Source organism: Astatotilapia calliptera, chromosome 22 (genome assembly GCF_900246225.1).
Source record: "Astatotilapia calliptera chromosome 22, fAstCal1.2, whole genome shotgun sequence".
In the NCBI taxonomy this organism is placed as follows: Eukaryota; Metazoa; Chordata; class Actinopteri; order Cichliformes; family Cichlidae; genus Astatotilapia; species Astatotilapia calliptera.
The window spans coordinates 152869-172522 of NC_039322.1; the positions used below are offsets into that span (position 1 = coordinate 152869).

Here is a 19654-nt window from a genome sequence, read left to right on the forward strand (position 1 = left end):
CCATTTAAGCTTAGAAGTATATAATCATTTGTAGATTGAAAGAATGTCTCATCCTAGGTCTGTAACAACTCTGTGTAAGCATGAAGAGGGGGGGAGTGCGTTCACTCCTCTACAGAGTGTTCTGGCATAGATCACACACCTCCTCCTAGGAGAGGTTGTATTTTCTCTTTCTGATATATGTACACACGTATATCTCTTTAAGTATAAGAGCCTTTTGTTCAGATGGAGCCCTAGACTCCTGGCACCAGCTATCTTGGACACACACACACACACACACACACACACACACACACACACACACACACAGTATTCTTTGTTCACATGTATACCTATGTAAGATGTTACATGTTAATGACCCTATGCATATTCATGTAACCACAATAAAAGGAGTGCTATGGGGAGCCTGGCTGAGAGTCTGATGGGGGTCAAGTGGTGGGACAACACTTGCTCCAGCCGGATCTCCCTCATGCATGAGTAAACCAGAGAACTTTGCCTACTTCGTGTCTTGCTTGCTGTGTAATTATATTGCCTTCAACGTTCCAGCGAATAGGTTCAAGCTACAAACCTATCAATCATGTATACGAAGAATGAAAAGGGTCCTGAGTTGTTGTTGTTCTGCACGTGTTGCTAAAAGCTGCAGCCCAGGGGTGTTGTATCAGCAACCGTGTGTCAAGTGCAAATATGTGGTTGGGTCTGTGCTTACCGCCACAAACAACTGTAGGACATCGAACCCAGTTAGGGAGATCGTCCACTTCCACAGACTGTGACAATCTCCCTAACTTCTGAATGTGGGAGTGAGAAGGAGCACCCAGGTGCAGACACGCCAGGAGACGGAGCTGAGTTTACACAAAAGGCGAAGCGTTTATGAGGCTGAAGACATGAAGACAAAAACAAAGCAGGGGGAGAGAACTACAACTAAAAGCTAAACTGTGACGACTACGACAAAGTGACACGAACATGATTCTGAACAGGTGCACGCGAGGAAACATGAACACGCCCTGAACAGAATCATGAAAGACTTTAAACCTGAGGTAACGTGGAGGGAGGAAGACTGACAGACTGAATGAAAACGCACAGGCTAAATACACACAGGAAGTGATCAGGTGAAGGGGAAACAGCTGACAGGAATAAACATAATGACACCACAGGGGAAGTAAAACTTAACCCGTTAAACATGGGCTGTATCCCAATTCAGGCACTGCAGCCTCAACGATCCTCAAGGGCCGCGTACTCAAAGACCGCTAAGGCCGGAAGTGCGAGGCTTGTGTAATGGGACGGTCTAGCCTCCGTTGCGCTGATACTGTTGTTTGTCAATAAAGTTTAAAAAAAAAAGCCTCCGTTGTGCTGCCCAGGTTGCCAAGCAACCATGATACTAACAGCTGGAAACGTGTCATACAGCTGTGTTTGACAGAGATGAAGGAGAAAATCTTTTGTTCATTTGTTTGTTTCTACATGAGCTTTGATCATTCTCTGTGAGATTAGGCTCAGCTATTGAACGGCGTATATTTTAAAGTAAAGGCTTTAAAACCAAGTTAGTACAAACGTCACTGATGTCACATGACTTTGCCGACATGTGGCCAACAGCAATGTTTAATGTTCTTCGTTATTAAACATTTGCACATAAATAAGTGACATAATATTCAGTACTTAAAGTTCACTCTTCGGCCGCCCCTCATCCGCCGTTTTTTTCTGCAAATTTATCCACACCCATCGCCGCGCTATGCATTCTGGGATATGTTGGGCCACGAAGTCTACACTGCCACAGCCTTAAAATTCAGGGAAATGAAGGACGCATTTGAGGGCCGCATTTCGAGCAGCCTTTGAATTGGGACAGCCTTCGTCGCGCCGCTGTGACGTAATCGGCCTTGAAATGCGTACTTTAAGGCTGCAGAGCCTGAATTGGGATACAGCCATGGAAACACCAGACTCTTCAAAATAAAACAGGAAACAGCAGGTCAAACTAGATCATTAGAACACACACAATTAGACACAAACACACGTACAACTGAAAGTAAAACACTGAGGACAAGACAGACCACAGGACAGGAAAAGACTCATAACTAAGGAGACGAAGAAGAACATATACTAGACTAGAACTGAAGACAAACAAATGATAATATGTTGCACACTTGGATTAAGACGAGTTGAAACTAGTGTAGCTTTGTGAGTTTGCCTTTACTGTAAATGCAAATGTATAGACATAGCACATCGTTACACCTTTGTACAGTCTCACACAGCTCTTATCAGGTGCACTGCATTATGGTTAGTGGCCAGGCTTATTTACTCCACTGCAGCGCTCTCTCTCTTAGGGCAAGGCTAGTTCAGTAGGTAGAGTGGTTGCCCCATGGTTGGAAGGTCGGGGGTTCGACTCCACTGAACGACTACCCTGAGGAACTCCTGAGCAAAGTACCGTCCCTGCACACTGCTTCACTGGGTGAATGGGAAAATGCAGAGGAGTAATTTCCCTACGGTGACTAACACATACACACACATAATTTTATTAATATAAAGAGACACCTGCAACCTTATTCACAGCTCTGCTGCAGGTTAAAGCATTAGGCCATATAAAGCCATCAGCACTTCTGAGGTGTGTCCTCCATCCTGTGACCAGAATCAGCCTCAGAGCTCCATGTGGAAGGAGGTCTCAGCAGGAGCTCCAGTGGAGGATCCACAAACGACACAGAGAACAAAGGATTTTTGTTGAGCTCATTGACTTATTCTCAGTCGGACTCGTGTTTGAGATGTTCATGATTCCTTGAAGTCATCACAGGACTAAACATGAGCACAAAAACCTCAACAATCCTACATCAACTTTTTATCATGTGATCAGGTTTCATCAGCTTTAAGACATAAAAGCAGTCAGAATGAGCAGCCTGTGTCACTCTGGCCGCACCTGTGAAACCAAGTGGGCACAAAGTGAGAGATTCTGTGCAGGAGTTCTGTGTACTGAGAAAAAATGGAAATGAATAAAAGCATCCTGTCAGTGTGTGCCTGAACTCTCTCTTTGATTTCTTTAAACGACAGTTTCATTACACAAACAAAAGCAGATAAATCAGCAGCATCACGTAGGCTGAGATCCAGAGCCGGCTCACTATGGTATCCACTTTGGTCCTTTGATGGATTTCAAAGTGAGATCATGGATATCAGAACATCCGTGGGGAAGAAATGTCAAGGGAAAAAGTCCTGTGAAGGTTCGAGGTGTTTCAGTGTGGTCTATAAATTGGAATAAAAGCATTTATCCATGCAACATTCATCCATCCACCCACCGATCATCCATCTGTCCATCCTTCCATCCATCCATTCGACTGTTCACCCATCCATCATCCATCCTTCTAAATGTCCTTCTGTCCAACGGTCCATCCATCGACGTCAATGTCGTGGGCATGCTTAGCAACAGTGTTTTGCTTAAACCACGAGTTGGGATGTTGTGGGGGATTCTTATCACAATGTTCCCCAGCCTTAAGCTGCTTGTCACACTCTTTCCCTGATAACGCCACTAAGCTTTCTTAAGGTGGGAGGTTACTGAGGGGAAGAGCGCTTTTGTGGGCCAAAGCATTTTTCACTTTTCATCCTATTGCTTCCTCCCGATATGATGCTTTCTTCAATGACCTGAAAAAGACTTTTGCTTATCCAGTATCTGAGAGCAGTTCTTCCAAGAAATGATTGACATTTGCATTAGAGCGTTACCGTAGAGACCAGTGATGGAGTGTTTGTGCTGAGTTTGGACATGTGCCAGTAAAGCTGTGTTGAATCTGTGTGCAGCCTCTGATGAGGGAGGTGGTGGAGAACAAGGTGGAGATCACCAAACAGGAGGCACGGGAACTGGTGGAGCGGTGCCTCAAGGTGTTGTACTACAGAGATGCTCGCTCCTACAACAGAGTAAGTCGCACCGCCGCGCACACTCAGGTGTACTGGACGCCATCCGGAGAAAGTAACAATTTTATTTCTGTTTCATTTCAGCACGAGATCGCTATCGTCACCGAAGAGGGCGTGGAGATCCTCGGACCCCTGTCTTCTGAAACCAACTGGGACATAGCCCACATGGTCAGGTAGGGTCAAAGGTCAGAAGACGAGGAAGAGTTAGGGATTTTTCCTCCAAGTTTAAAAACTGTTTCTGAGAGTAACCACCACCAATATGTCGATAGCATAACCAAGCAGAACACCTGACTTCACTGTAATGAAAATGTTGATCAGATACAAACAAAGCTTTATTTACAATCTGTAGATGTGACTGACATTTTTCTTCATGTTTCTCTGCAGCGGGTTTGAATGAAGAGAAGTGGCAGCGGTCTCAGCATCACTAACAAACCCTTCTCCTCCTGTTTGCTCCAGTTTACTCTGTACTTTCTCTTTTGTATGATGGAAAATAAATGTAAGAAATAAAGAGAGCTGTTTTCCTTGGTTTATTTGTCATCTGCAGATTATTGAAGATTATCTTCAGATGAAACAGTTAAATTTGTCCTCAGTAAAAGTAGAATCACTGATTTATATCAGCTGTTCCACAGATTTTTACTACTGCACGTTGGTTTAAAGAGTTTAATTTATTTTAACCTCCTAAGACCCGAACTCTTCCACAGCAGCATTTTTAATATCTCTTTGAAATTTGGGCTGATTGGGACCCGATGAATGTAAATACAAAGAATTACCAGATTTTTTAAAACCTAATTTTTGTTTCTAAGAAAAATGAGAGCCACATATGAGGATATTTGTTTAAAATGTTGATAGAACACAACCAGTATAATGTCCTTGTAAGTGGATATGTAGAGGAAAATTGAGTATTTTGGTCTAAATAACCCAAAATGTGATGTCCACATATGTGGACGCCAGGTTCTGAAGAGGTTAATGGGGGTTTTGTTTTTTTACTTTTTGGAATTAGTCTTTTATCCACATTAAAAGTCTTGGGGTTTGTAGGGAAAAAGCATTATTTACTCTAAGAAATTTGAGATCGTGTAAATATTTTAACCACATCCTTTATGTGGTTAATGAGAATTCAGTTATTATAAAATGCTCAGACTGGAGAACCTGAGCTCCCTGAGCTCGTCTTGCATCTGGAGGTGTATATGTCTGTGATGGTTGGGACATTGCCTCCTTCACCACCCTGTGTAGAGCTTTCCTCTCTGCCTCAGTGCAGTTTCTGTGCCACACGTTGATGCCAGAGCACAGAACACTCTCCACCGCACATCTGTAAAAGGAGATTCCCACACATCTCATCTGCCTCAGGAAGTAGAGCCTCTGGTGAGCCTTCCTGATCAGGCTGGAAGTGTTTTTCCAGGTAAGGTTGCTATCTAGGTACATACCCAGGTACTTGTAGCTGGGTACTACTTAGAGTGCAGATCCTCCAACGTGCAGGGGTGTGTGTGTGTGTGTGTGTGTCTTCTCCTCCTCAAGTCCACAATCTTCTCCTTCGTCTTCTTGTCATTTAAGCAGAGATTGTTTTTCCTGCACCAGTCCTCCAAGTGTTCCACCTCCTTCCTGTAGCCGGTCTCATCGTTTCTGAAGCAACCAACCACAGCTGTGTCGTCTGCAAACTTTACAACATGACAGCCTGGATGGTTGGGTGAGCAGTCATATGTAAGCAGCGTGAACAAAGCTTTATTTGCAATCTGTAGATGTGACTAATGTTTGTGTTCATGTTTCTCTGCAGCGCGTTTGAATGAAGACGAGAGGCAGGGGTTTCAGCATCACTAACAAACCTTTCTCTTCCTGTCTGTTCCTGTTTACTCTGTGTACTTTCTCTTTTGTATGATGGAAAATTCATGTGACAAAATAAAGAGCTGTTTTCCTTGAAGATTAAACAGCTAAATATGTCCTCAGTAAAAGTAGAATCACTGATTTGCATCAGCTGTTCAACATAGTTTTACCATAGCATGGCATTTGAATGGTTGACTTTATTCTAATGTGTTTTTTTTTTAAATTAATCTTTTATCCACAATAAAATTCTTGGGTTTGTAGGCAAAAAAACAGATTTTTTACCCTAAGAAATTTGAGATAATATTTAACCATATCCTTTATGTGGTTAATGAGAATTCCGTTTATTAATATTAGATGATCATTTCAGACTGGAGAACCTGAGCTCCCTGCTTCTTCCTAACATTTCTACATGCATGTCAATTTTACGTTTTGTCTGAGCCGGTCTCGCTTTCGCTGTTGCTATGCAGAATTCGACAGAAGAATTCGTCTATTTTGTAACTGGGCAGACCAGGAAAAGGCGTCCAATCAAATTAATTCCTGTTCTAAAAACATTTCTACTCGACGAATAGGATTAAACCCGCTTTTGGTGTCTGGGTAGATTTTTGAGAACTGACCAATGGGAATAGACGCTGGGTTTGTAGTCAGGCAGACATAACAAACTCGTCCAATCACAAAAAAATCTGAAAAGGGGAATTTTGCTGTATCTTGGCTCAGGTACTTTCTTTTTTAAAATAAATAGTGAAGCTGGCTTCGCTTTTCGGATCATCCAGTAATAACAGAATTTATGTATCATTATCAAGAATTATTTGGAAATGAAAAAGATCGCGCTGAAACAATTTAACGGGCTGTTTCAGCGCTTACTAGCTAATGCTTATCAGTTAGCTACTAGCTTAGCTTGTGAGCCACCCTATGATGATTAGCATGCAGGTAGCCCGTATATGTCTGTTATCCGGAACATCACCGGCATCCTAACCGGGAGCCGATTCACGCACGCGTGACAGTCGTGAAACGGTTCTAACATCTGTTCAGAACAACTCAGCCACCGAGTCTGGGCCGCCTCCGGTAGCTAACGCGGAGGACGGCATTAGCCCACTAGCTTCGGAGTAATATGTTCTAGTGATGGGTCGTTCGCGAACGAAATGGCTCTTAGAGCCGACTCTTTGACGTGAACGACGCGAGCCGGCTCCTTATCGCGAGCCGTCACGTGGGGTTTTTTTTCTTTTTCTTTCTCTCACCCTCTCTCTCTCGCCTCCACGTGAGCCTTGTGCTTTACGCTGGGCAGAGGGGGGAGGGGCGGTAGTTACACTCAGTAGCAGGAACAGAGCCAGAGGGAGAGAGAGAGAGAGAGAGAAAGAGAGCCAGGGACAAAAACGTGACATTAGAAAGGTATAGTAATCATCCACAACTATTTTCGGTTGCAGATGATAAAGGATTCAGAAAGTTTATTCATCCAGGCCCATATGACAGAGAATATGCATGTTCTTTTTGTTTTGATATTTTAATTTATATTTAATTGGGTTGTGGTTTGCAGTGTTTTGTGTTGTTTTCACTTTAAATTTGTAAAAGGAAAAAGCTGAAAATTTAAATAGTTAAAAGTTGAAATGTGAATAGTTGATTTTTGTATTATATGATTTATTTATTACATTTTATGTGGAGTGAATAAATAAAAGTATATTTACGGTGGCCCCTACAGACAAAGCACATACAAACTTCAAATCACGTACGAACTCTGATGCATGTGCAAACTCCAAAACACGTACAAACTCCGAAGCATGTAAAAACTCAGAAGCACATAAAAACTCAAAACACGTACAAAAGACAACAGAAGTGCTCCAGGATGCTGGGCGCAGTGTGGAGCTTTTGGTATCTTGTGACTACACAAGCCAGCAAGTACCAACAACCGGATTTGGTGTGTGGTAGTAACAGGTAAATGAACTTTTTTTTAAATTATTTGAATATATATGAGTGCCTGTGTATAAATACACAAACAATACACACATGCTTTCAATTGTGTAATTTAAGTGATCTAGTAGCTCTGCTTTGGAAGTTCAGTTCATGCTAGAAATGTTTTTCGGAGTTTGTACGTGTTTTGTCTCTAGGGGCCACCGCATATATTTATATATAAACATACCGGTATATAAATAAAACCACTTTGTTTTACGTTAGTAATTCTTTTTGTGCATAATTTTATATTATTGTTAATAATAAATTAATTAAAGCAACAAAACAACCTGAAGAGCCGGTTCGGAGCCGAAAGAGCCGGCTCTTTTTAGTGAGCCGAACCGAAAGAGCCGGATCTCTAAAAAGAGCCGGAAATCCCATCACTAATATGTTCAGCTGGGCTCGTGCGTGTGTGTATGTGCCTGGGCAGCAGTGATACCTCAGGGCCCGCTGGATCCCAACACTGGACTGCAGCAGGACTGTGAACTGCATTGAGAGCCACACCTGCCTGATGTCCTAGTAACTAATTGTTGATTTTTAGGCCAAAGCTGATCAAATTAGTTCTTAAACTGTTTCCTCAACACAGTTAGTGTCTCATCATATTTTATTAAACATGGTTAGTTCTGCTGGAAAGCTATGGGAGTCTGTGGGGACTGACCCTATGCTGGCCCCTCTGCTGAACTTCAGAGGAACTGCAGGTGGGCAGGCTGGTTTTAAATGTGTCTGTCCATGTACATTATTGGGGGGGTCTGCGTGCAGTCTTCCAAGATCCTGACTGCACATTGTTGAGCGTGGATGACACAATTTGATCGGTTGACAAGTGGGCTGCAATACACACAGCAGAGTTTGTTGAGAAGAGAACTGCAGACAAACCCTGCAAAGATTTTTAAAAAAAATGAATAAAGAGCTCGCTGCAGGCAGACGGCAGGCCCCAGACTGGACAGCATCCACAAAGCTGGCTTCAGTTGCTGCTTTTGTCCTTACAGTGTGCGTTTTCCTGTGTGTCTCTCTCAGATGGTGTTTCACAGCATTGGTTAGTTGGTCCTGATGTCCGAGGACCAGTGTCACCAACGGGCCGAGGCCTCCCGGCGGGGCCAGGGCGGTCTGGAGACAGGGGAGGGTGACACTGAGCCCAGCATGCTGCTGCAGAAACTGAAGAGCAACATCTCGTAAGTCTGAGTGAGGGCAATGAAGCAGGAAGTGTTTGTGTGTGAAAATGGGGATTAGAATTTCTGAAGCTCTGACGTCCCTGTGTGGTGTTCGTGATGGATCTGATCAGCATGTCCTCTGTCCTCTTACAGGAAACACGTTCAGACCAAAGTAGAGCAGATCCTGGTAAGAAACTTGATGTGAGGTTAAAGTCTGGTTTGGTGCTCACCTCATGTCTGGTTCATTCACTGTGGGGGTTTTTTCAACAGCAAGATGTTCAGCGTTTCTCTGACAATGACAAGTTGTACCTGTACCTGCAGCTGCCCTCTGGACCGAGTTCTGGAGACAAAAGGTGACGTTGCTTCTCCATTTTGCTCCTTTGTTTTTTATCCTGATAGTTTGTGATTCGTCGTTTTTCTGTCAGAAACGGTGAACCTCTGTAAATCTTGAATTTGTGTTCTCAGCGGCAGCGATTCGAGTTCATTTAACACGGCCGACCAGCTTCACACCTGTAACTGGATCCGCAGTCACCTGGAGGAGCATTCAGACACCTGCCTGCCCAAACAGGACGTCTACGAGACCTACAAGTCAGAAATCACACACACACACAGTGACCTTGTAACAAGGGTGGTTTGACATAGATCTGGTTGCCATGGCGCTCCGATGCTTTCCTGACTGTGCGTCTGTCTGTCCTGCAGGAGGTACTGTGAGAACCTGCAGCAGCGTCCTCTGAGCGCCGCCAACTTTGGGAAGATCATCAGAGACATTTTTCCCAACATCAAAGCGAGACGGCTCGGAGGCCGAGGACAGTCCAAATATCCTTTCAGATTAAAAGTGCAGAAAACCTGAACCCAGTCTAAGGTCAGGAATGCCAGGAGTAACCTTTAGCCTTCCTTAACCCGCTGAAACGTACTGTTACAGCGGCATCAGGAGGAAGACGGTCCTCAACATGCCTCTGCTGCCCAACCTCGACCTGAAGAATGGCCCCATGTAAGTGTTGCTGCAGAGCTGCTTCAGTCACCGACTGCTGCATCCTCGATGCATGAAGGAGCGTTTCCTTCCTCCCTGCAGCTGTCAGACTGTACAATCAGAACTGCTCCCAACAAGCATAGATGTTTACATCAGCGCTGTAACTGCACTAATCAACCGAACAACTGCTACTGTTATAGGTGCATATTACTTTTCTCAGCTTATATACGCTAACTTTTTGGAAGTTACACGTTTACTTTTTAATGCACAGGTACAATCACACAATCTGCACTTTTCTAATTATTCTAAATATTCTTAAATCTTTAAACATCTTTCAGTATCCTGCTCTGTTTGCCACTTATCTGTACTTTAGTTTTAATAACTGTACAGGACTCTGCTTTGGTAACTATGTATGTAACGATGTAAATATGTTAAAGTTGTGTTTCTCACCTGTGTCCTGTTCTTTTTGTATATGTGTGTTTTTGCTACTGTTACAACCAAATTTCCCCTTGTGGGACAATTAAAGGATTATTCTATGCAAACTGCCATGATCATTGATCAATGATCATTGAATGGTTATGAGTACCATCACAGTGGGCTGTATTTTTGCAGGCACTAAATGACCAGATGAAAGACCAGTGAACCTGCTTCTTTTGAGGAATTAACCTCCCTTACTTTCACGATTGACAACTGCCTGAGGCAAAGGGAAGCTGAAAAGAACTACAAGGCCCATAAGGCACCTAGTTCACCTCTGTTGTCCGTCCCCACACCGCCCACTCTTCTCTTCAGCCACCAGTGGAGCCCATGCAGAGTCGGTGCTTGCGGTTGACCCTGAAGGAGAGGAAAAGGCGTTTGAGCCCATTGTTTTACTGCACCGCTCAGGGCATTTTCTCGCTTGTCCTACTGGTCATTCTTTTTCCACAACATGGCAAAACTTGTTTCAGATCACTTGAACAGTACAGATAAATACCTTCTGAAAGTTATGTCAGCAGCCAACAAAAAAGCCATCACAAAGTGCTGGCTTCAGAAATGCCCCTTAACAGGCATTTTATTTATTTTTGTTATGAAACAGTTACATGCATTAGAGCAAATGACATGTGCTATAAGGCTCCAAAGGACCCAGGAAGAAAATGTGGGAGAAATGGTGTTATCGTTTGGCTCTTGAAGCAGACTAGGTGAGATTGTACAGTTGGATCATACAATTTTGCTTCTAACTTTTACTGCAAAAGTAACTATTGTACTTGATTTTGTTAATAATCATCCCATGACCTCTTGTTCCTTCCTTTTCGGCGTGTATGTTCGTGTTTGTATGTTTACAGTTTTAAAAAAAAGGTCAGATATCTCACCTCCTTCAGCTTACCAACCTGGCAAACCTCCCTCTCTGGAACCTTGGCTCGTCACCGTCTCCTATACTCAGTAAGGTTTTGCGCTTCAGAAATAGCATTCTCTTGAGTCTGTATTTGTTGCAGTTTAGTATTTCTAAATTATTCTGAATTTCATCTCAAAAGTTGGCTGCGTCCACAATTATTTTCCTTTTCACATTTAGAATCTGAATCTACTTCACATTTTTTCAGACTTGGGAAAGACAGATGTTGAAGTATTTATCTCTGCCACTGTGTGTTATTAAATCAGAGCAGAGATAAGCTATTTAAAGATATTCTTTTTCATTATCTTCAAATTAAAGGTAAATCAACAACAGCACAATCAGAATGAGGCAGCAACACAGGAAACACCAGTAAACTGCTGGTTTTTTAATTGTTTTTTCTTTTATTATAATTTTAAGAAATTATTCCAGTTAAAATTTATGGTTTTAGAATATTTTAAGACTTTAGTTCAGGTTCACTACTGACGCGCTGTATTGTTTCCTCCCGTTAGTAGGCGGCGGTAAAACGCCATCCTGTGACATCAAACCGGCTAATCGCCTAAAAGAAGGGCCGTTGTCGTCACTTCCGGCAGTATCTAACATGGAGTCTGGTAGAATGAAGTTGAGTCTGTGTGAGGACGGTCCGAAGCCGGGACACTTTTACTCCTTCCCCGGGAGCAGCAGTAGCGGGGCAGGCACAGCTTGTGGACCGGTCCGACACACACTGTGAGTGAGCCGCGGTCCTGCTCCGGGGCCGGTCCCGGTGCCGGGGTTTCGGTTTGAGTGCTGCATCATCATGGAGGAGGCTAGCTAATGCTAAGCTAACTGCCGGGTTACACTGATTTAAACGCTGGGTATTCTCCGTCCTTTCCGCTGAGTAACGTCAGCGCCGACGGGAGACCCGCGGGTCACACCTGAGTCCGCCTGAACTCTCGTGCGGTGTTTCAACAACAGGTTTGGTTGAGTTGGGTGGACCCGTTCCTCGAGCAGCTTCACTGCTGTTTGCTGGCACTAGCGCCATCTTGGGACGTGCACTCAGAGTTAACAGGGTTAAAATTGTGACCCAGGCAGCAATACTCGAGGACAGGCGTCAGTGATCTGTCACTGCAGTGTGGAGGTTTACGGGAAATACAGCCAGGCTTGTCCATGCAGAGCTTTCAGCATCCTGAGGGTGCGTCTGCTTACGTCACCATGGTAACGGGTGGGTGACTGAGAGCAGACGCGTTATCCACAGGGCGCAATTTACTCTGTTTATCAACAGAGTGATGCTTTAGAAACTAACCAATCAGAGTGGCTACAGGCGAATGAACTACTGCTCCCATGAGAATGACCTCTGACCTCCTTTAGCCAAGTCCTTTCTGTTCAGATCATACTGTGTGTGTGTATTATCACTTCCAAGGTAACTGTGCCCTCCACCAATCAGACGTTTAAGCAGAGGATTGTGGGTAGCATAGTTATTTTCTGTTACATGTAGGCGTGTTCCTGGCAACTAGTTTCTTAGCTGAGTAAAAGAGGAGAAAGATTAGGCTAGTCTAAAAGTAAGAATCACTTCGATAGCAAGTTAAAATTGACGACCATTAACTGGACAAAGGCAGAATCATGCTGCTTAACTGTGTGACACCTTTCATCGTGCATTGTGAAATATATAAGTTCACAATGTATGTGTGTTAGAATATACATATCTATACACACACACAGTCCAGACAACGAAGAAACATGCGTGTTGTTTGTGTGTTGTGCCGTGCATTAGTAACGATGCACACTGTTCAAAAATTCATGACAACCACTTCAATAAAAGTTCTACATCTAAAATATCGAGACAGTAAAGCATCTAGGTATTTTCTTCTGCTTAGTTGAAGTCGAGCCACGGGGCAATGGCCCCAGCTTATCTGGGGGAACATCGAGGCATGCCAGGGCCAGCTGAGATGTCCTCTCAGTAGGACATGATCTCTGCCCTCTGGGTTTTCACATGTTCCATCGCACAGGCTAATTACACCACCATTGGACTTGTTTAAAGTAACCGTGCCCCGTCCTCCTTCCACAGGAACCCGATGGTTACAGGAACGTCGGTACTTGGTGTGAAATTCACTGGCGGGGTGGTGATCGCCGCAGACATGCTGGGCTCGTATGGCTCTCTGGCTCGCTTCAGGAACATCTCCCGCCTCATGAAGGTGATGCCACCACCAGCAGAGGTCAGCTGACCGACTGCTTCTTTCAGCAACTTTAATATTGGTGTTTCCTCCACAGGTGAACAACAGCACCATCCTGGGAGCCTCGGGCGACTACGCCGACTACCAACACCTGAAACAGGTCATCGAGCAGATGGTGTAAGCGCGTGCACACACACACGTATGTGCACACTCACATACACACACTTGTACATCCCCCTTCCCATCTCACTGGTGTCGTTTTCCGTCAGTATCGATGAGGAGTTGCTAGGTGACGGGCACAGCTACAGCCCAAAGGCCGTGCACTCGTGGCTCACCCGCGTCATGTACAACCGCCGCAGCCGCATGAACCCACTGTGGAATACCGTAGTCATCGGTGGCTTCTACAACGGGGAGAGGTGAGACTCTGGGTGGGGGGGTGGTTGGGGTCAGACCAGTCAAGCTGCATTCGTATTTGTTACCGCCTGTTTTTTAGTTCTAGGTCAGTTTTGTTTCTTTAATGTTTTATGTTTTTGGTGCTCATGGATACGGCGGTTTTTTAAAAAAAAAGAAAGAAGTATATAACTCCCACGATGCATTTCAGCATGTTTACCTGTTAGAGGTGAACCTGAAATGGGAAGTAGCTCTTCTCTCACCAGGTTGCCGCCTTCCTTCTCTCCAGTTTCCTAGGTTACGTGGATAAACTGGGCGTGGCTTATGAGGCTCCCACAGTGGCTACAGGCTTTGGTGCATACTTGGCTCAGGTGAGTTTCAGCTGTAACGCTCTGCTGGCTTTAGAAGGTTAATCATGTCTAAAGGTTTTTAAGGTGTGGTCATACGGCTGACTAACAGTTGAGGCATTAGAGCGTTACCGTAGAGACCAGTGATGGAGTGTTTGTGCTGAGTTTGGACATGTGCCAGTAAAGCTGTGTTGAATCTGTGTGCAGCCTCTGATGAGGGAGGTGGTGGAGAACAAGGTGGAGATCACCAAACAGGAGGCACGGGAACTGGTGGAGCGGTGCCTCAAGGTGTTGTACTACAGAGATGCTCGCTCCTACAACAGAGTAAGTCGCACCGCCGCGCACACTCAGGTGTACTGGACGCCATCCGGAGAAAGTAACAATTTTATTTCTGTTTCATTTCAGCACGAGATCGCTATCGTCACCGAAGAGGGCGTGGAGATCCTCGGACCCCTGTCTTCTGAAACCAACTGGGACATAGCCCACATGGTCAGGTAGGGTCAAAGGTCAGAAGACGAGGAAGAGTTAGGGATTTTTCCTCCAAGTTTAAAAACTGTTTCTGAGAGTAACCACCACCAATATGTCGATAGCATAACCAAGCAGAACACCTGACTTCACTGTAATGAAAATGTTGATCAGATACAAACAAAGCTTTATTTACAATCTGTAGATGTGACTGACATTTTTCTTCATGTTTCTCTGCAGCGGGTTTGAATGAAGAGAAGTGGCAGCGGTCTCAGCATCACTAACAAACCCTTCTCCTCCTGTTTGCTCCAGTTTACTCTGTACTTTCTCTTTTGTATGATGGAAAATAAATGTAAGAAATAAAGAGAGCTGTTTTCCTTGGTTTATTTGTCATCTGCAGATTATTGAAGATTATCTTCAGATGAAACAGTTAAATTTGTCCTCAGTAAAAGTAGAATCACTGATTTATATCAGCTGTTCCACAGATTTTTACTACTGCACGTTGGTTTAAAGAGTTTAATTTATTTTAACCTCCTAAGACCCGAACTCTTCCACAGCAGCATTTTTAATATCTCTTTGAAATTTGGGCTGATTGGGACCCGATGAATGTAAATACAAAGAATTACCAGATTTTTTAAAACCTAATTTTTGTTTCTAAGAAAAATGAGAGCCACATATGAGGATATTTGTTTAAAATGTTGATAGAACACAACCAGTATAATGTCCTTGTAAGTGGATATGTAGAGGAAAATTGAGTATTTTGGTCTAAATAACCCAAAATGTGATGTCCACATATGTGGACGCCAGGTCCTAGGAAGTTAATGGGGAAGGGCAAAAGACAAAAACCAACAGAACGGGCAGAGAAAAAAAAATGCATATATCAATCACCTGGATCACCTGCTGAGAAAGAAAAAAGAAAGCAAGCAGAAGAGAACAAGAGTAATAGAATAAACAACATCACAATGATATATGGGAATATGACAGTAAATACTAAATATTAAACATTATTGTGCAGCACATAAGATCAACAGAACACAGTGTGCTTTGAGGTAGGAGCCAAAAAGGGTGTAGTTTGTGGGTGTGATCACCCGTGTGTACACCTGTGAGCATGGACGCGCTTGTTTTTAAAAGGTTCCTTCATGTAATAATCTGCTAGAGGGTGTGGGGGGGCCACAGCCCCGTCCTCCAGGGCGTGAAGCAGGTGTGGAGCAGATCAAAACTCCAGACATCCAGAGGCCCCCAGAACACAAGAGACCAAGGAAGACCAACAGAGGGGCAGCTGCGCCACTGTCCCAGAAAGAGCTGAGGAGAGTCCCAGATGAGGGCTCACTCAGCAGCCGCGGAGCAGAAGCCAGGGGGGGTTGCAGTGACCCGCCCATGAGCTCCGCCGGCAGCCAGCTGCGCCTGAGTGACCGAGCCCCAGGCCGAGAGGCCGGGGGCACCCCACCTCCGAAGTGGCCCGAGCGAGCCCCAGGCTCCAGGCCCCGATAAGCGGCCGCCAAGCAGTGAGCCGGTGTGTACCTGGACGCCCATCCCCGGACACAAAGAACCACCAACGCACCGATGTCTGAGGGAGTCCGCCACTGGCAGGGGAAGTGGTGGTAGGGGGAGATAGGCCTCCAAACTTTGGAGGGCCTGAGATGTCCCCAGAGAGGTGGCGCCTGACACCCAACCTGACATATAGACACAGACATACAGGCACACACAGACACAAACATCCATTCCCACCCTCATGCTCTCATATGCACTTACTCCACACTCAACCAACGTGGAGACAGACATAAAGAGACGCTGTACACACAATCACACTCCCCAAGCGTACTCTACAAACCGGGTCTAGGTGCCCCCGCCCCTGGAGGGGGGAACTGCACCCAGACCCAGGTGGTGTTTCCCTTTTCCCTGCGGTGGGGGGAGGCAGACCGCCCCGACTCTGCAGCAGCAGGAAGGCTCCACACTCCAGACCGCAGTCGGACGGCCAACTCCTCCTCCTAGTCCTAGCCCCCCTGCTCCAGCAGGTCGCAGAGAATGGGGGTGAGAGAAGACTCCAAACCTCCCTCCACCCGCTCATTGTAATGTTGATGCATGTGTGTTCTAAAGTGCATTTAAAACCCAGGAGGTTTTGTTTTTTGCCCTTCTCCCCCGTCCCTCTTCTCAGCTGTTTCTCTTTCCCTCTTTCTTTCTCCCCTTCTTTCCCCCAGTCAAGTCTGTCCCATATTCAGTAAGTGAAAATAAAATAAACAATAAAAGGTGAATCAAATGGACCATTACGGCAAGGCTGGGATGGTCAGTTTGGTAAAGTAAATCCGTTGGGCATCTTTCTTTGCCTTTAGACAACAATTCTGATGCAAAAGAGCCAAACGGGACAGGCCAAAAAAAAAAAAAAAAAAAAAAAGGAGGTTAATGGGGGTTTTGTTTTTTTTACTTTTTGGAATTAGTCTTTTATCCACATTAAAATTCTTGGGGTTTGTAGGGAAAAAGCATTATTTACTCTAAGAAATTTGAGATCGTGTAAATATTTTAACCACATCCTTTGTGGTTAATGGGAATTCAGTTATTATAAAATGCTCAGACTGGAGAACCTGAGCTCCCTGCTTCTTCCTAACACTTCTACATGCATGTCAACTTTGTTTTGTTTGAGTTGGTTTCGCTTTTGCTGCTGCTACGCAGAATTTGACAGAAAAATTTGTCTATTTTGTAACTGGGCAAACCAGGAAAAGGCGTCCAATCATATTAATTTCTGTTCTAAAAACATTTAAGATAAGAGATAAGATAGAACTTTATTAATCCCTTGGGTGGGTTCCTCTGGGAAATTCGACTTCCAAAAAGCACAGCAACGACCGAAGTTACAGTTACAGAATTGTTATATATATATATATATATATATATATATATATATATATATATATATATATATATATATATATATATATATATATATATATATATATATATATACACACACACACACACACACACACACACACACACACACACACACACACACACACACACACACACACACATATATAAATACAGAGACAAATATAAATAAAGTATACAAAGGGGATAAATAGAATAAATAGGAATAAAAAATAAAAATACAAGTGAATTGCACATTTCAAGTATTGAGTCTATTGCACTGTTGACTATTTACAAAAAGTATTGCACAAGGTATTGTACAGTGAGGTGAAGAGGCACTACAGCTTAGTTGTTCCCCCCTCCTTTGTCCTCCTGTTTCCCCTCCCTCTCCCCTCCAGAGAGGAGTTAAACAGTTTGATGGCGTGTGGGACAAAGGAGTTTTTAAGTCTGTTAGTTCTTGTCTTGGGGAGAAGCAACCTGTCACTGAACAGACTCTTCTGGTTGTTAATGGCCGTGTGCAGAGGATGCCTGGCATTGTCCATAATGTCCATCAGTTTCTTTAATGTCCTTTTCTCTGCCACTGTCACCAGAGTGTCCAGCTTCATGCCGACCACAGAGCTAGCCCTCCTGATCAGTTTCTCCAGCCTGGATGAGTCCTTCTTTGCTGTGCTGCTCCCCCAGCACACCACAGCATAGAAAAGTACTCCAGCAACCACCGACTGGTAAAACATCCTCAGGAGCTTCCTGCAGATGTTAAAAGACCTCAGCCTCCTTTCTACTCAACGAATAGGATTAAACCTGCTTTTGGTGACTGGGTAGATTTTTGAGAACTGACCAATGGGAATAGACGCTGGGTTTATGTATCATTATCAAGAATTATTTGGAAATGAGAAAGAGCGGGCTGTTTCAGCGCTTGCTAGCTAGTCTGAGCTGACTGCAGGTTTCCCCAATATTATGAAAATGTACTGTTTATAAGGTTGGGGAAACCTGCAGTCAGCTGAGACCGAAGAAGTCACCAGGATGATGACGAAACGTTTCTCCCACTGAAAACGCTACGTCCAGATGAACAGAATTCAAGGATTCTTTATTGTCATTCGCATCACATGTTTACATGAGGTGGAATGAAATGATGTGCACACGGTCCCGGAGTGAAAGAAACAGAATAACAAATAAATAGTGCAAAAACCTGAGTACCAGTATGGAGTATAGATACAGCAGCAAACGACCATGATGTCCAGCACTGATAAAGTGACGGTGTCAGTAGTGGTTAAGGTACTACAATATCAGTTCTTGTCCATTTATGTATCGAGAAAGTCTCACAGCTTCTGGAATGAAGCTGTTTCTCAGTCTGGTGGTTTTGCATTTAATGCTCCTCAGCCTCCTGCTTGAGGGGAGCGGGACAAGAAGTGAGTGTGCTGGGTGAGTGGGGTCCTTCACTATACAGGTGGCCCTCGTCTTGCATCTGGAGGTGTATATGTCTGTGATGGTTGGGACACTGCCTCCTTCACCACCCTGTGTAGAGCTTTCCTCTCTGCCTCAGTGCAGTTTCTGTGCCACACGTTGATGCCAGAGCACAGAACACTCTCCACCGCACATCTGTAAAAGGAGTTGAGGACTGAGCTCTCCATTCCCACGCATCTCATCTGCCTCAGGAAGTAGAGCCTCTGGTGAGCCTTCCTGATCAGGCTGGAAGTGTTTTTCCAGGTAAGGTTGCTATCTAGGTACATACCCAGGTACTTGTAGCTGGGTACTACTTAGAGTGCAGATCCTCCAACGTGCAGGGGTGTGTGTGTGTGTGTGTGTGTCTTCTCCTCCTCAAGTCCACAATCTTCTCCTTCGTCTTCTTGTCATTTAAGCAGAGATTGTTTTTCCTGCACCAGTCCTCCAAGTGTTCCACCTCCTTCCTGTAGCCGGTCTCATCGTTTCTGAAGCAACCAACCACAGCTGTGTCGTCTGCAAACTTTACAACATGACAGCCTGGATGGTTGGGTGAGCAGTCATATGTAAGCAGCGTGAACAAAGCTTTATTTGCAATCTGTAGATGTGACTAATGTTTGTGTTCATGTTTCTCTGCAGCACGTTTGAATGAAGACGAGAGGCAGGGGTTTCAGCATCACTAACAAACCTTTCTCTTCCTGTCTGTTCCTGTTTACTCTGTGTACTTTCTCTTTTGTATGATGGAAAATTCATGTGACAAAATAAAGAGCTGTTTTCCTTGAAGATTAAACAGCTAAATATGTCCTCAGTAAAAGTAGAATCACTGATTTGCATCAGCTGTTCAACATAGTTTTACCATAGCATGGCATTTGAATGGTTGACTTTATTCTAAT

At 44.3% G+C, this 19654-nt stretch overlaps 2 protein-coding genes across 6 annotated transcripts; both read left to right on the forward strand.

The window, feature by feature from the left end:
* The first annotated feature begins 6113 nt into the window (after positions 1 to 6113).
* On the forward strand, positions 6114 to 9856 carry LOC113014851 (DNA-binding protein RFX5-like). 5 transcript variants are annotated; one of them, XM_026156632.1, is made up of 7 exons: positions 6114 to 6405; positions 8647 to 8801; positions 8934 to 8967; positions 9051 to 9133; positions 9246 to 9368; positions 9480 to 9596; positions 9695 to 9856. In XM_026156632.1, the coding sequence occupies exons 2-7, from the start codon at positions 8680 to 8682 to the stop codon at positions 9756 to 9758; spliced, it is 543 nt and encodes a 180-aa protein (XP_026012417.1). In that variant the 5' UTR covers positions 6114 to 6405; positions 8647 to 8679; the 3' UTR covers positions 9759 to 9856. The 5 variants fall into 5 exon arrangements, with proteins under 5 accessions (XP_026012417.1, XP_026012413.1, XP_026012415.1 ...); XM_026156628.1 differs by having other exon boundaries at positions 6117 to 6405; positions 9691 to 9856; XM_026156630.1 differs by lacking the exon at positions 6114 to 6405 and adding an exon at positions 7497 to 7617 and having other exon boundaries at positions 9691 to 9856.
* Positions 9857 to 11669: 1813 nt separating this feature from the next.
* On the forward strand, positions 11670 to 14847 carry psmb4 (proteasome 20S subunit beta 4). Its single transcript, XM_026156633.1, has 8 exons — positions 11670 to 11839; positions 13158 to 13284; positions 13361 to 13440; positions 13533 to 13679; positions 13943 to 14024; positions 14208 to 14324; positions 14406 to 14494; positions 14706 to 14847. The coding sequence occupies exons 1-8, from the start codon at positions 11715 to 11717 to the stop codon at positions 14716 to 14718; spliced, it is 780 nt and encodes a 259-aa protein (XP_026012418.1). The 5' UTR covers positions 11670 to 11714; the 3' UTR covers positions 14719 to 14847.
* Positions 14848 to 19654: the final 4807 nt, after the last annotated feature.

What these genes read in the sequence shown, in the direction of transcription:
- LOC113014851 (XM_026156628.1), top strand. Translation starts at nt 8,680, where the DNA reads ATGTCCGAGGACCAGTGTCACCAACGGGCCGAGGCCTCCCGGCGGGGC. An exon ending in AAACTGAAGAGCAACATCTC is followed by an intron (nt 8,802 to 8,933) that starts GTAAGTCTGAGT and finishes GTCCTCTTACAG; the next exon opens with GAAACACGTTCAGACCAAAG. An exon ending in GGAGGCCGAGGACAGTCCAA is followed by an intron (nt 9,597 to 9,690) that starts ATATCCTTTCAG and finishes ACCCGCTGAAAC; the next exon opens with GTACTGTTACAGCGGCATCA.
- psmb4 (XM_026156633.1), top strand. Translation starts at nt 11,715, where the DNA reads ATGGAGTCTGGTAGAATGAAGTTGAGTCTGTGTGAGGACGGTCCGAAG. An exon ending in ACATCTCCCGCCTCATGAAG is followed by an intron (nt 13,285 to 13,360) that starts GTGATGCCACCA and finishes TTTCCTCCACAG; the next exon opens with GTGAACAACAGCACCATCCT. An exon ending in CAGGTCATCGAGCAGATGGT is followed by an intron (nt 13,441 to 13,532) that starts GTAAGCGCGTGC and finishes GTTTTCCGTCAG; the next exon opens with TATCGATGAGGAGTTGCTAG.